At 47.2% G+C, this 13,404-nt stretch overlaps 1 protein-coding gene across 4 annotated transcripts in view; it reads right to left on the bottom strand.

The window, feature by feature from the left end:
- Window positions 1-286: 286 nt before the first annotated feature.
- RXRA (retinoid X receptor alpha) overlaps window positions 287-13,404 on the bottom strand; it is a 272,985-nt gene continuing 259,867 nt past the window's right edge. For all 4 annotated transcript variants that reach the window (XM_054997345.1, XM_054997346.1, XM_054997347.1 and 1 more), the window contains 4 exons: window positions 11,458-11,590; window positions 10,782-10,873; window positions 9,309-9,414; window positions 287-6,512 (listed from right to left, as the gene is read on the bottom strand). In XM_054997345.1, coding sequence (XP_054853320.1) covers window positions 6,365-6,512; window positions 9,309-9,414; window positions 10,782-10,873; window positions 11,458-11,590 — 479 coding nt within the window. In that variant the 3' untranslated portion in view covers window positions 287-6,364. The remainder of the gene's footprint in view (window positions 6,513-9,308; window positions 9,415-10,781; window positions 10,874-11,457; window positions 11,591-13,404) is intronic.

Raw genomic sequence — 13,404 nt, 5'->3', positions numbered from 1 at the left:
TTTATCGTCGTCGTCTTTCTGTGCAGCCCCACATTGGGAGAATAACTAGCATCTCACCAATGGGGGCGGGTGTGAGTGTCTACTTGAACAAAGAATGCAGGACAGCCGTGCCAACAGCTGATTCACGCCGTGCATTCACATCCACAGAATAGTGTTTGATAAAAGTGTCTGCAGTGGACCACGTCGCAGCTTGGCAGACGTCCCGGAGCGGCACTCCTCGCAGGAAGGCAGCAGAAGCAGCTTGCGCTCGAGTGGAATGAGCAGTAACCAACAAGGGGCACTGGACTCCAGCTTGCCGATAACAAAGTTTAATTGTAGACACAATCCAGCGAGAGATGGACTGGGCAGAGGCAGGTGAGCCCTTGCAAGGGCCAGAGTAACACAAAAACAGAGCAGGAGATTTCCTGAAACATTTGGTGCGATGCAAATAAAACAATAAAGCACGTTTTACATCCAATGTGTGCAGTGCCCGTTCCCCTGGGGACGAGGGTGTCGGAAAAAAGGAAGGGAGGAACACCTTTTGCTGCAGGTGAAATTTAGAGACCACCTTGGGTAGAAATTCCATGCTAGCGTGGAGCATGACCGTAGCAGGGAAAAACTGTAGGAAGGGAGGGTCACACCGCAGGGCAGACAGCTCCCCAACACGTCTAGAGGACGTGACTGCCACCAGAAAGGCTACCTTTTGTGTGAGCAAAGGTAGGGGACAGGTGGACAGGGGCTCAAAGGGCCGTAGCAGGTTCTGCCCAAGATTCTTTAGCTGCCCCTCAGAGTTCTGCTTGGGCTCTGCTCCCAAACCAGCATCATTCTCCAAACTCCAGCTCGGGGGGGGGGGCATTCTAGTCTTTTTTAAGTCATTTTTCAAATTTTAAACTTAAACACCTTCAAAACACTGCATTAACTGTTGCCCAGAAGACAAAGCACACACTTTGTTAGCCTCTAAGGTGTCATGGGCTCTAGTTTAGTTTTGCTGCTACTCCTTTGGCCTGACTCTGCAGCCAATTCGCAAAGAGCTGAGGCTCTAGGGTGCAGCCCCAGACATGTGCCCAGGATCCCCTGCTGGAACGGATCCCAAAATTGCAACGAGTCTCCTTTGCAACACTGGGAATCTTGGAGCACCACCAATTCTGCCGCCAACCTTCAAAATGTCTGCAAAGAGACAGGAGGGGTTGCTCTCCGAGGGCTGTGTTGATTTGGTCTTTTTTTTTTTTGAAATAGTAATGTTTCTAATTCTCATACATTTTCAAACTTCACTCTGTAAGCAACAATGCAATCCTAAGAACACTTTCCAGGGAGTTAGCCCCACTGAATAGACTTCATTAGGATTATGAACAGCCTAGTTAGAGCTGCTCTTCCAAAGATGAACTGGAGGACAGAACACACACACAAAAAACCAGAATACCCAACACAGAATAAAAAATTAGGTAGAATTGGATTTGATTTTAAAATGCTCATATATTTTCTTTTACTTTTAAAAAAACAATTCTAATACATTTGTTCAAAATACTGCAATTTTCAGCAGAATTTTTGTTTAACTTTATTTTTTAGTGAACAATAATATATGGTAGTGATTTCACAGTAGAGTAGACCTGCAGGGTAATGCTGAAGGTGGCGTTGGGGGTGGGGGCACAACAGAAGACCGTGTCTAGTTTTCAAAGAGTAGCAGGGAAAGTAAAAATCCACTCAACTCGGTGAAAAAAATGACCTCTGAAGAGAGTCTGGGCAAAGCTGTTTCCCATTAGTACAAAGGTTTGTCCCTGCGCCATTGTGGGCTGAACATGAAAGTGGCCAATTCAGGACACTTTTTATAATAGCAGAGAAACAGCACTCCCCCCCCCCCCACCAATAAGAATCCTCCCAATTTATGTAAGAATATGTATGGGTTAAAATTACATTTGTACAAAAATAGATATTTAGCTTTATTGTCACTTAAGATATTTTGTTTGCCTTTAAAAAAATCTTTAATTTTTTTGTCATCCTTTCTAAATTTCATTTTCGCTAAGCACTCCATAGCAAAGGCATCCATTTTCTATGTGTTGGGAAATGCTAAAGCCATGGTTTAGCCCACCCGTTGCTTTCCCCCCTCCCCCCCATACACACCCTCCTCCCAAAGCATCCTAAAATAGATGCAACAATTCCCTGGGGTTGCACAGATCTGCTTTCGGCACCTGCCATCCAGGGGGACTGGGGGCAGGAAGGGATATTCCAATGCTTGCTTTTATAAAGCACATAAAAATGAGTGGAAAACCAAGACTTGGGAGAAAAAACTGGGAACAAAAAAATAACACTAAAGTCTGTAATTGCTATGGGTAAAATATATGTATATGATGAATGAGAATATTTATACAGTGCATATATCTACACTACATACATGTATATGCACATGCACGCACGCAGGTCTCCTCTTCCAATGCGCCCTGCCCTCCTCGTCTCAGGTCTCCAGACAGAGGAGCCATTCTGGAGAATGGGGCATCTGGGTGGGCGGACCAAGCAGCAGGAGGGAAGGAGGCCTGCTTGGTGCAATGATCCTGCACCAGCACAGGGGCATGTCTCATGAGGAGGGATCCCAAATGCAACGGGAGGGGTAGCTCACAGTTTTGCTTAAGCACAAAGCACTGCAAGCATTTGGCTCTTTGTCATAAGAAGAGATTGTGCAGAAGCCTGTCAGGTTTCCCACAACTTACTTTATAAGGAGCTGCTCATAGCCTAGCTCTTGCGAGAAAGACCCCCCTCCACCATCATGCTGAACTGCTCTGCTTCCTGCCCCCCAGTACTGAGGCCCTGCAGTTTCAGCAGCCAAGGAGGCAGGAGGCTGATGGTTCTGCAGATTGCTGGAGGTGACCTGTGGTTGGGCCAGCATTTGGGACCCTCAAGTTCAGCAGCTGCCTGCCTGGCAGCAGAGAGCACAAAGTAGAGTTGGTGCTTCCGTGGGCAGATCTGGTGACATCTAATTCATTTTGTTTGAAAAAGCGACTCCTGACTGCATTGCGCCTTTGCCTCCTTCTTACATATTTGAAAGCACCATTCAAGCAAGGGCTTCTCATTGCTGAGCCCTTGCAGACAACCGCTGGCCCACCTCTATGGCAAGCAGGACCCCCCCCCCAAAAAAAGAGCTCACCCCCAGGGCAGCTTGGCCCTCACTGTGGGCTGACAGCAGCAGCAGAAGCAATACCAAAAATGAAAAGCAGGAAAGATAATGCAAAGGAGGGTGTCAAACAGCCAGCGCTGAACCAGCTTCCAGGTTGCATTTGGGCTGAGTCTGTGCAGGGCTTTGGCATTTGCTTTGCATAACCTCTGGGAAGGGATTGAAACCATGGGGCACCAGAATTTGCACACCTGCCCCAAACCAGGACAGCAGCTCCTGTCTACTGCACATGGATGGGTGTCTGTGTGGACATTGTGAGCGTTGGAAATTGCCCTAGCAGCACTCCCAAGGTAGGCAAATCTCCTTGCACCAAAGCAGAACCATGTCAGTGAGCCCTTTATGATGTGGCAAAGCCGGAAACCGAGAGGACAAGTTAACCTATCCTACACTCCTGGATCCAGAACCAACCTAAAATTCTTGAAGGTGAGGTATTGGGTGTTTGTGACTCCAAACAGAAACTTGCTCCCCGTATCAGACCATTGGGAGCCTTAAGTTCTTTCCTGCTCCAGATTCCAGGGCTGCTCCCCAGACTCCACTTTGGGTCCCAGAAAGCAAGACTTTTGGAACACATCCCTGAACTCTGGGACAAGCACGTCTTGCTGCTTGTTGTTGACAAGGAAACCTCCTCCAGTTGTCAGGACAAAAAGTGGTTCAGATGATGAAATGGGCCCACTTGGCGGAGAGGCCCAAGGCCAAACTCGGGGTGGGGGAGAACACCCTGGCCTGCCGTCCTAAGGAACAGACACGCCACTCTGGAGGATGGAGATTTCCTACATGGCGAGATGACAGAGCTGGACCTCCGAGGAGGAGCACCTCAAAAGATGCATCCCAGAGTGGGACAACTGCATAACACTTCTGTTTAAAGGGCCAGCTGTGACTGATGGCAAGGGCTGCTGAAGAGAGATGAAATGTTTTTAGAAAACACCAGGAGTCCTTTTTAAAAAGAAAAAAGGACACAGGGAGCAAACAAGCAGCCCCGGGAAACTCCGAGAGAGGAGCCAAGCACAGTCCCCCCACCTTCATGGCCCAGGCCCAACCTACTACAAATAGCCATTTTCTTCCTGCAAAAATCAACCCAGTCCTTCACTGCATTTTATGCTTTAGAAGGAGAGGAAAACTTCCTTTAGGAGGCAAGTGCCCCAGGCAATACAGCAGCCTTTGGAGGCAACGGCTTGGTTCCTATTCCCTGAAATGCACTCCAACCTCTGCAGAACAAGGGGACAGACATTCACTCTGTTCTCGAAACAAGACAGCTGAGATTCTTCAAAAGCTAAGATCATGAGCCTGTGCAGAATACACACCACCTTGGCGAGGGCTCTTTTCTGTCACGATTTGTTACATTCCCTCTTAACAGGCCACCATTTTATTACTATAACCCTGCACTAATGTGCCCTTCTGGAGTGCCACAGATCTTTTTGGGATCTCCAAAATATCTGACAAGACAATGGACTGTGTTCTTCTGGAACAGTTGGGCAGCGGTGGCTTTTGTTTCCGTTTCAAATGCTTCTTCTGAAAGTGCCTTGAGATCTGGAACAGCCTAGACAAGACTGCAAAAAACCACACCTCAACAAAAGTCCATCTTATTCAGTTTCCGTGTTGCAACAGTGACTGACCAAGACACCTCTCAGAAGCTAACATTCAGGACATGAAGGCAACAGCTCCTTCCCATGGCTGGACCCCGTGATCTGATGCTTCATGGTAGACTGCCTATGAACATGAATGTTTCATTTAGCTACCACATGCACTTAGGTCTGAGGAATTATGTTGGCTCTTAGTTCTGTGAGGGACTCAAGATGCCTTCCAAGTGCCAAATTTTAAGTTTCCAAATTAAGCAACAGTAGAGAGAGAGGAAACATGAGAAAGGGGAGGAATCTCTCCTTATCCACTGGCCTCTGGAACAGGCCTCTCTTCCCACCATAGGAGTCCAGAGAGGCTGATTGGAAGGGTGGCTACGTGGGAGGGGCCCTCACCATTTCCAAGGGCATTAGGGCATTCACTGGGCGGAGAGAGACTCTCGCTGCCTGGGCTGGACTGAGCTCATCAAAAACTTTGTGGGCTCTCACTGACACTCCAGGAGTCCACCAATCAGTTTTCCAGACTCAAGGGCCACCCAACAAAGGGCCACAATTGTCCTGAACAAAGAACGTTGCTGAGAAGTGCCGACACATGAGTCATTAGCCTGGTGGCATGCACCCACTAAGCACACTGTTACCAAAAGTCAGTGGCAAAAGCAGAGGGTCTGTTTAAAGCAAAAAGTGAACAAATCTACAGGGAAGAAGCTTAAAGAAGGGAGGAAATGGGATGACCACAATGGGAACCTTCTTTTGCAAGAGCCCCTCAGAAAATGACGGTGTTGTGCAAGAGCGATGCTGGCCAGTGGCATTCAACATGGACCATTGCAGCTACTTTACAGCTGCCCAGACTGTCCTTTGCACATTCCAGTTGGTCTGCCATTAGACTGGCTGGATCTGCTAATGACAGGATTTCATTTTAGCGTGCACACATGCACACACACACACACACACACACACTTTACCCTTGTCCTCCCCGTCCCCAAGAGAGATTGTAACCCTGCCCTTTACACTTCTGGGGAATTCCAACTTTTGAGCATGGCCCTTTTCTGATCATCACTTACTCTTAATTCAAAGACAGCACTAGAAGATTCCTTCCAACTCAGCCAGACTTTAACCTCATCCCCTTTTGAGATGTTTAAAACACTAAACAGGAAACAAGATCATTTTTGTTTCTAAACTGGGGCAAAAACACAGCATCCCTTAATTCTCCCCAACATTCATCCATCTGCCAGGTAGTTGGCAAATCCTGTTCGTCCTCTCAGATCAGATAATTCGGTGTGTGTATGTGTGTGTGTGTGTGGGGGGGGGGGGGACAACAGCCATAAAATGGGGGAGATGAGAGTGGACCAAATGCCAGGCTACTTTGAAATCCATCTGTGCCCAGGAAAAAGGGGTCAGGTGAGTGGTGGTGGTGGACTTTGGTGTAGTTGAAACCCATGGTCTCTACCTCTGCAACAGGCCTGTTCTCAGATCTTCATATGCAGCAGAGACAGCAAAACCAGGGAAAGGGTTCAGTCAACAGTGTGGCTGGGTGCTGTGTCACGCAGAGGTCAGCAGGCAGTGTCTCTTGCACCAGGGAGAAAGTGGCAGAAGAAAGGGAGGTCTTGTGGTGAGGAGCCTGCTGGGAACTCAGGCCAGAGGCCCTCTTTTAAGTCATTTGGTGGGGTGCCTCCAGCATCTCCATCAAGAAGGTGTCAATTGGTGTATCGCCTATTAGTTTGAAGAAGAAGAGATGCTCCAAGCATTTCAGGCCAATAGAGCGAAGGGCAGGGAGGCGAAGCAAAAGCTTGGCAAACCTAGAAAGGAATGTGGAGATTAGAACAGCTGCCCAGATGCCGTTAGGATTTATTTATTTATGTTATTTATAGTCCACTTTTCTCACTGAGGCTCAAGGCAGATTACATAGTGAGGATGCTCACAAGCAGGTCACAAAGGACCTCCCTTGCTACGCATGGGTAACATGTTTACTGTACAGGGTTCCCAAATGGCCTGGCGGAAAATGTTCTGTCCCTTTAATAAAGACTTAATATGAGGAAAGGGGCAGATGAAGCTTTTCATAGTGTGGAGGGAAATATCACCTGGTAAATAACATTTCATTAAGCCTCTATTAAAAGAGCAGACTTCTTTTCACCACACCCTACTATGATCACTAGGGCGAGAGCAATAGCCCTGCAAGTTTCCAGTCCATTAAAGCTTGTGGCAGTGAGTTCTATATGTTAAATGTGCACTGTGTGATGAAGCATTTCTTTTTGTCAGTCCTTTTGTCCCTCAATTTCACTGGATGAAAAGACATGTGTAGGCCCAAAAGTTCTAGAAATTTGCACTGAAAACAATCAACAAATTATTAAAGTGCAGTGAAGAAGATGAGCTTGAATACGAAACTGGTAGTCCTTGCAGAAACCTGAAAAATGGAACTTAAACAAAACAAAAGTTTCAATAGTGTTTGCCAATAGGGCCTGACGTTGACTTTGAAAGTAGCACATTTCAACTGAATATCAAATAATATGCACAACTCACTGGCTGACCTATGGCTGTTTGGCCCCATTTAGTCCTGGCAGCAGCCAGTTCTTGCTACCATTTTCTTCTTCACCCTCACTGACCTTGGCCTCATTTGCCATTTAATCCCCTTGGCTGCAGTAATTTTGTTGACAAGCAACAGTGACCTCATCACATCAGATACAGAATTGTGACATCACTGGAAAAAATCATGTGATTGCTACAGCCAATAGGACTGAACAGGAGTAAGAGCAAATCAAGTCACAGACTGTGAAGGCGAAAGAGGGAAATGGCGCAGAGAAGAGCAGTGTAGAAACCAGGCAGGAACGTTCACAGTGTATGCTGAAAAACCCCAGAACATAGATGCTGCTCAGAAAAAGGAGAACCAAATGAGATGGGAAGGTTTGCTTCAGGCCTAGATTCCATTCCTTCCAATAATTTTAAGAAATGTGATGCGATTTCGGAGCACCTATGCCCTCCCTGCCCTCCTGATAAACACACAGCAGCTCTTTTGCATTAATATATTGTACACACACATTTATTTTTATTTTCCCCATATGCAAATGTGCAGTTTTGAAAGTGGCAGCCAGGGTCTGAACAGGTTGAGCAGGGAACAGGGCAGAGGGGAGGGCTCCTGCTCTGCGTTCTTGCCTGCTTTCTGTTTTCAGCGCTGAGCTGGCAACTGCCAGGGGACAAGGGACAAGAACAGGCAAATCAAAACCTGCCATCTTCCTCCTCCTCCCCACCCCCAAATCCAGAAACTTTCATTTCTAAATGGAACCAGATGGTGGTAAGTTCAGATAGATTTTGACTGTCAGGTGACCAACTGGCTTGGAACTGCACCAATCAGGGAAAAGGGCGGTGCCAAAGCAGAACCCCTGCTTGCGGCAAACTTGGGATGGCTGTGCTTGGAACTGTTCCCTCTGGTCTTGAGTCTGGAGGGAGAGAGTTACTGAGTACACAAACACGAACAGGCATCTGGCCATCTGTTTGCTCATAAGAGGCAACAACTGGATCTGTTCCAAGTTAAAATTAACTAGCAGCTGGGAAACAGCCCCCTCCCTATCTCTCTTCCCCAAGTGCTGGCATAGCCCCAGAGAGCATTTTCTACTCCCCAGGGAACCAAATGTAGAGAAGAATCCATTCCCAGACAGATGAAACACATCAACAATGGCAGAATCGTTTTCAGAGTATCTGATCTGCAGACAAAAAAAGGGGGAAATCCCTCCCACACAAGGGACAACAGTCAGAAAGAAATGAAGGCTTCCTCAGATACTACTCATTCTAGGCCTTAGATAGAGTAAGATAAACTAAACATCAAAATGGCAGTAGGTTTTTATTTATGACTCCAATTGTCTCTTTGATAATATATTAGCACAGCCATCAAAATGGCCACTGTCCTTCAAAGCATAAGTCTTTGGGGGGAGGAGATCAAGTAGCTTTTTAAGGACCACCCAAAACATCACTCAGCTGTGTCCTTCACAAAATCAGTGGGCAAGCTTTTAGGTTCTCCAGAACTCTTCATCGGGCTGCACAATGAATACAAGAGGGAGAAAAGAGGTTGTGTCAAGCAGCAAAGCCCAAAGGCTGCAGTTGTGGTCCCTGAAAGGGGGAATGGAATGTGCTGCAGGTTGAATGGGGTTCGGTGAGATGGTGCTGGGGGCAAAGCAGACTTCCAGGTTGCACTGGGCTGCTGGCTCAAAGGAGAGAGGGATAAATGGACATTCTTGCTTGGTGGAAGGCAGCAGCTGGCCCAAGTTTCTCTGCAGCACTAACCAAGAGGCCCAGATCCCTTGTGGGGCAGAGAACATAAGGAAAACACCAGGTGAAGTCCCAAATGAGCTACATTTCTCAGAGGGGGTTGGTTGCCAATGGACTTTGTTACAGGTGGCATCTCGAGGTGAATTTTAAAACTCATCCTTCAGGCAAAAAGTAATGGAAAACCAAAAGGTTTCCAAGAGGTATTGAGTGAGGTTTCCCTTCTCTTTGGTCATAAGAATGTAACACAAATAGTATAGTGAATGAAAAAGATAGCTAGTTTCCCACTATCCCCTGTCTCTTACTTGTGGCCATTTGCTGCACATGGAGAAACTCACCTCCCCGGCTGGTCAGGGTATTTGTGTTTGCAGTAGGCCTCAAGCGAAGCGTACACCTTCTCACGCAGAGCCTCAACCTCCGTAGGACTGGAAAGACCTTTGGAATCTGCAATGCAAGAGAGGCCCTTGAACCGGAGGTCTTTGGAAACTTCCTGAGGACTAGAGGTATTTTATGGAAGGCATTTTATCAACAGCAAACAAAAGACCTCTGTTTGAAGACCAACCCAGTCTCTTGGCTTGAGCTTGAGGTGACAACAGGCAGTGGCTGCAAATATTGCTGATTTTATACTGTCAGGGTGAGCTTTGCAAATGAGGACATGGATACCAGTGGGAAAGAGAAGGGGAGGGGGGCCAAAATAAATTTCAGAGAATTAAATTATATATAAGACACATTCCCTGTGGCATTGCTTTCTCACGGGATTTCATAACCTATCTTATGACTCTAAATACATCCGGTTTTTGGGGTCTGTCCCCTTTGATTTGCCCAACTCAGTGTTCTTGTCTTCTGAGGAGCCAGCAGGCTGAGCCCCACCAGACAGAATTCTGCACAGGAATTTACTAAGATCTAAGGCAATTCAGTCACAACTGAATCCCAAAGGAGGAAGGGGAGTTTTCCCTTCGCAGGTCAAGAGGGTTGCAAACACTCCCCATCTCAGATTTGACAGCTACGGACAGGAGGCCTCAAACCCCTACGGCAGTGACACAAAACAGGGAGGATGAGCCTGACAGGAAACATGAAGGGGACCACACTGGCATTCTTTTCATGGGACACAGGTGCCCTCAGCAGGAGTGCCACCGCAGCTTGACGTCCCTGGCCTCTCTAAAGAGAAAAAGGGCACCGAGGATTCAATAAAAGGCCTGCAAGCCACTGCCCCCACCCCCAAAATGATTACATTTTGCTAAGTGCTGAGTTTTGTGTAACTAATCCTCACCTCAGCAATGTTTACAGCAGCCTGTTACAGTAAGCCAGCACTGTTGTCCCCAGTTTGCAGACAGAGCTGAAGCTGAGAGATGCAGCATTCCCTGCCCCCCCCCCTATTTGTGAGCTGAGCTGTGACCTGCTGAAAGATCTTTCTGGCTCAGAACTCCCACTCTTCACCACTGGGCTCCTGGCCCTTCCCCACCCTCATATAGCATGTGAGGAAGCCCAAGGCAGATGTCTTAGGAAGGCAGGAGGAGCAGCAGTGCATTACATCAGCATCAGCAAGGCACCAGCAACACGCATAGCAAAATGGGGCAGGCCTATATGCCCCAGGAGCACCTAACCCAAGTTCCCACAGTGCCAGGCCAAGGAGGGCAGGAGAGCCCCGCTTCCCTTCTCTTCCCAAATGCCAGCTCCTCGGCACACAGCTAGAACGTTTGTTAATACCCTCACATTACTGAGGAGATGATCCCTACGCCATGGAAACAAGGCCTCCACTCAATTCTGGGCAAAAACAGCACAAGAACTCCCCTCCAAGCAGTCAAACCTACCAGGGTTGAAGAGGACAATGGCTCTGAGGCACCCCAGCTCCGTCTTGTCCATCTGCATGTCCCTCATTTTGGACACAAGTTCTGTCAGTACCCTGCAAGGTCAAAACAAGAACAACCAATGGAGATCTCAAAAGCAGGGTGCTTTTGGGTAGCCAGCCACTGCACCTCATGCGCTCATGGCATCTCAGCCTCTGGGACATTCCCTTCACCAGCCCTTGTAATTTCCAGCCCTTCACCAGCCCTCACAATAATAACAGCAGCAACAACATTATGCCCACTAGACAAATTAGTGCTCACTCAGAGCAGTGATCAATGTCATTGTATTATGATCCCCACAGTGCAGCTGGGGAGCTGGGCTGAGAGGAGTGGCTCACCCAAGGCCACCTGCTAAGCTCATGGCAGCAGCGGGAGTCAAACTAGCAGAGTGCTGATTTGCAACCCAGCCACTTTACTATTTCAGTGACATGTTTGGAATCATGAGGACTGGAAACTGATGTTGAAAGAAGAAATGCTGACCATTCGTTATAAGCTGTGACTAGAGCACAACATCTATGTGATTGGGGGAGGTGTCATTGGCATACTTGTAATAGGCCAGGTGGGCACGGCAAATCAAAGCTGATTTGGGATCCCTTTACCCCTTCAACAAGTGCCCATCTCCTTGCCACTTCCTCCCCACCTGTCAAAGATGGCGCCAACTCCTGCACTATGGGCGCTGTTCCGGTGGACATGGAGGCCGGTGGCAAGAAGGATTCCATCCTTTACAGCTATGGATCGGTGAGAAAAGGAGGCGATAAGTAATTCATTCCAACCTGGAGAGAATAAAACAGGTCGCTGAATTGTGATGGAGAGCATTGAGTGTCCCAGCCTCTTTGACCTGCCTCAATATACCAATCCCAATGCAGAGACCCGCATTCAATCTAGTAACTGGGCTGAGAAGCAAATGGGGCAGTGAAACATCCTTTGGGGCAACTGCACCACCAAGTACATCTTATAATCCCTACACAGCCCCAGCCTCTGCACCTTATGACCCACCAAGCCAAAAACACCTTATGAAGGATCACCACAGCTTTCAGCCATGCATGGCAGCCAACTGCAGAAGATGTGAATAAAATATAAATCTTTCTGCAATGTAGTCTGTTGTGGAGCTATTATTATTTTATTATTATTTACAAAATGTATATTCTTCTCTCATCAGAGCCACCAAGGAAGCGAACATTAAAAACATTCATAATAAAAACACATCTTAAAAACCATTAAGACCAAACAAAAACACACCATTAAAACAATTAAAACCAAAACCAAACCAAGTAAAAATATTTGTCGTAAGTGCATGCTGGTGTTGTTACTAGTAGAAAAAGTGAGGAGCCTGGAGGAATGGATTGGTACCCTTCAAGGAATGAAAGGAGGACAGGATTTCATGAACAAACGTCTTCAGGCCCTGCAAAAGGATGGGAAGAGTAGTGGAAGGGACAATAGACTATTTTCCTAATGAACCTCCACAAAGATTGATAGCATGAGTCAGAAGGTGCAGAGCAGGATGCCACTCAGTGCCATTTGAGCTGAGAAATTGATTCCAGGCCCATGCTGATGTGACAGACTCACTGACTGGTGTATAACAACAAGGACCTGAAAGAACAAGTAGGGACGCCATGAAGATAACACTAGAAGAAAAAGGTGATTTGTGCCTCTCTGCTGAGGTGTATGGAATGTCATAGGTCCAGGCCTGACTCCCTGGACTGAGAGGTCTATTGCTTGCCGGGAGAGAAGATTAAGGATATCACAGACTGAATGGCCAAGCTAGTAAAAAAAACAGACCATTACCCATTTGTAATGGTCCATGTGGGAACAAATGACATGGCTGTGAACACCACTGCAAACATTAGGGCTGACTATCAAGTCCTTGGGAGGAAACTGAAAGGAATGGAGGCACAGGTGGTATTCTCTTCGATCCTGCCAGTCAGAGGAAGACAAATGCAATGGCAACAGAAGATTATAGAGGTGAACCACTGACTGCATTCATGGTGCCAGCAGGAGTGATTTGGATTCTGAGGCCGTGGACTACATTTTCTTGAACATGGCTTGCTTGCACGCAATGGACTTTGTCATATATGCATGTCTGCATATCTGCCATGAATATATTCTGTGTTATGTACTGGTCCTCTGAGGACATGAGAAGTTTCTTATTGATGTTAAGGCAGTAGGTTATCTTGCAAGTATTTACTTCCTCTTTCCCCGCTGGCTCCAGTAAGTGTTCTTGAAGGCCGGCTGCAGCCAGCTCGAAATGTATCCTTCTTGGGAACTGGGATGATTTCATTCTTTGTTCTGTCTAGCCTAAACCTAGCTTCACCCCCCCCCCCCCGCTCCTTCACACCCAAACTTCAATGGTCCCTATCCTGATGGCGGGAACTTTCCCTATAACTAACACTACCAACCCCATCCACATCACTTCTGCCAATTCAGCTGTCTGAGCACCTTGAACTTGATGGATCTCTAATAAACTTACATCAACCAATACACCTGCATGTTTGCTGTGGAAAACTTGGGGATTTTACCTGCCAAGGACTGACATTTTGGCAGAAGTGTCAGTCCTTGACATTTTTCTTTTCCCCTGGACCGAAAACCC

This window comes from Eublepharis macularius, chromosome 14 (genome assembly GCF_028583425.1).
Source record: "Eublepharis macularius isolate TG4126 chromosome 14, MPM_Emac_v1.0, whole genome shotgun sequence".
In the NCBI taxonomy this organism is placed as follows: domain Eukaryota; kingdom Metazoa; phylum Chordata; class Lepidosauria; order Squamata; family Eublepharidae; genus Eublepharis; species Eublepharis macularius.
This window is presented reverse-complemented; position numbering and strand designations above follow the sequence as displayed.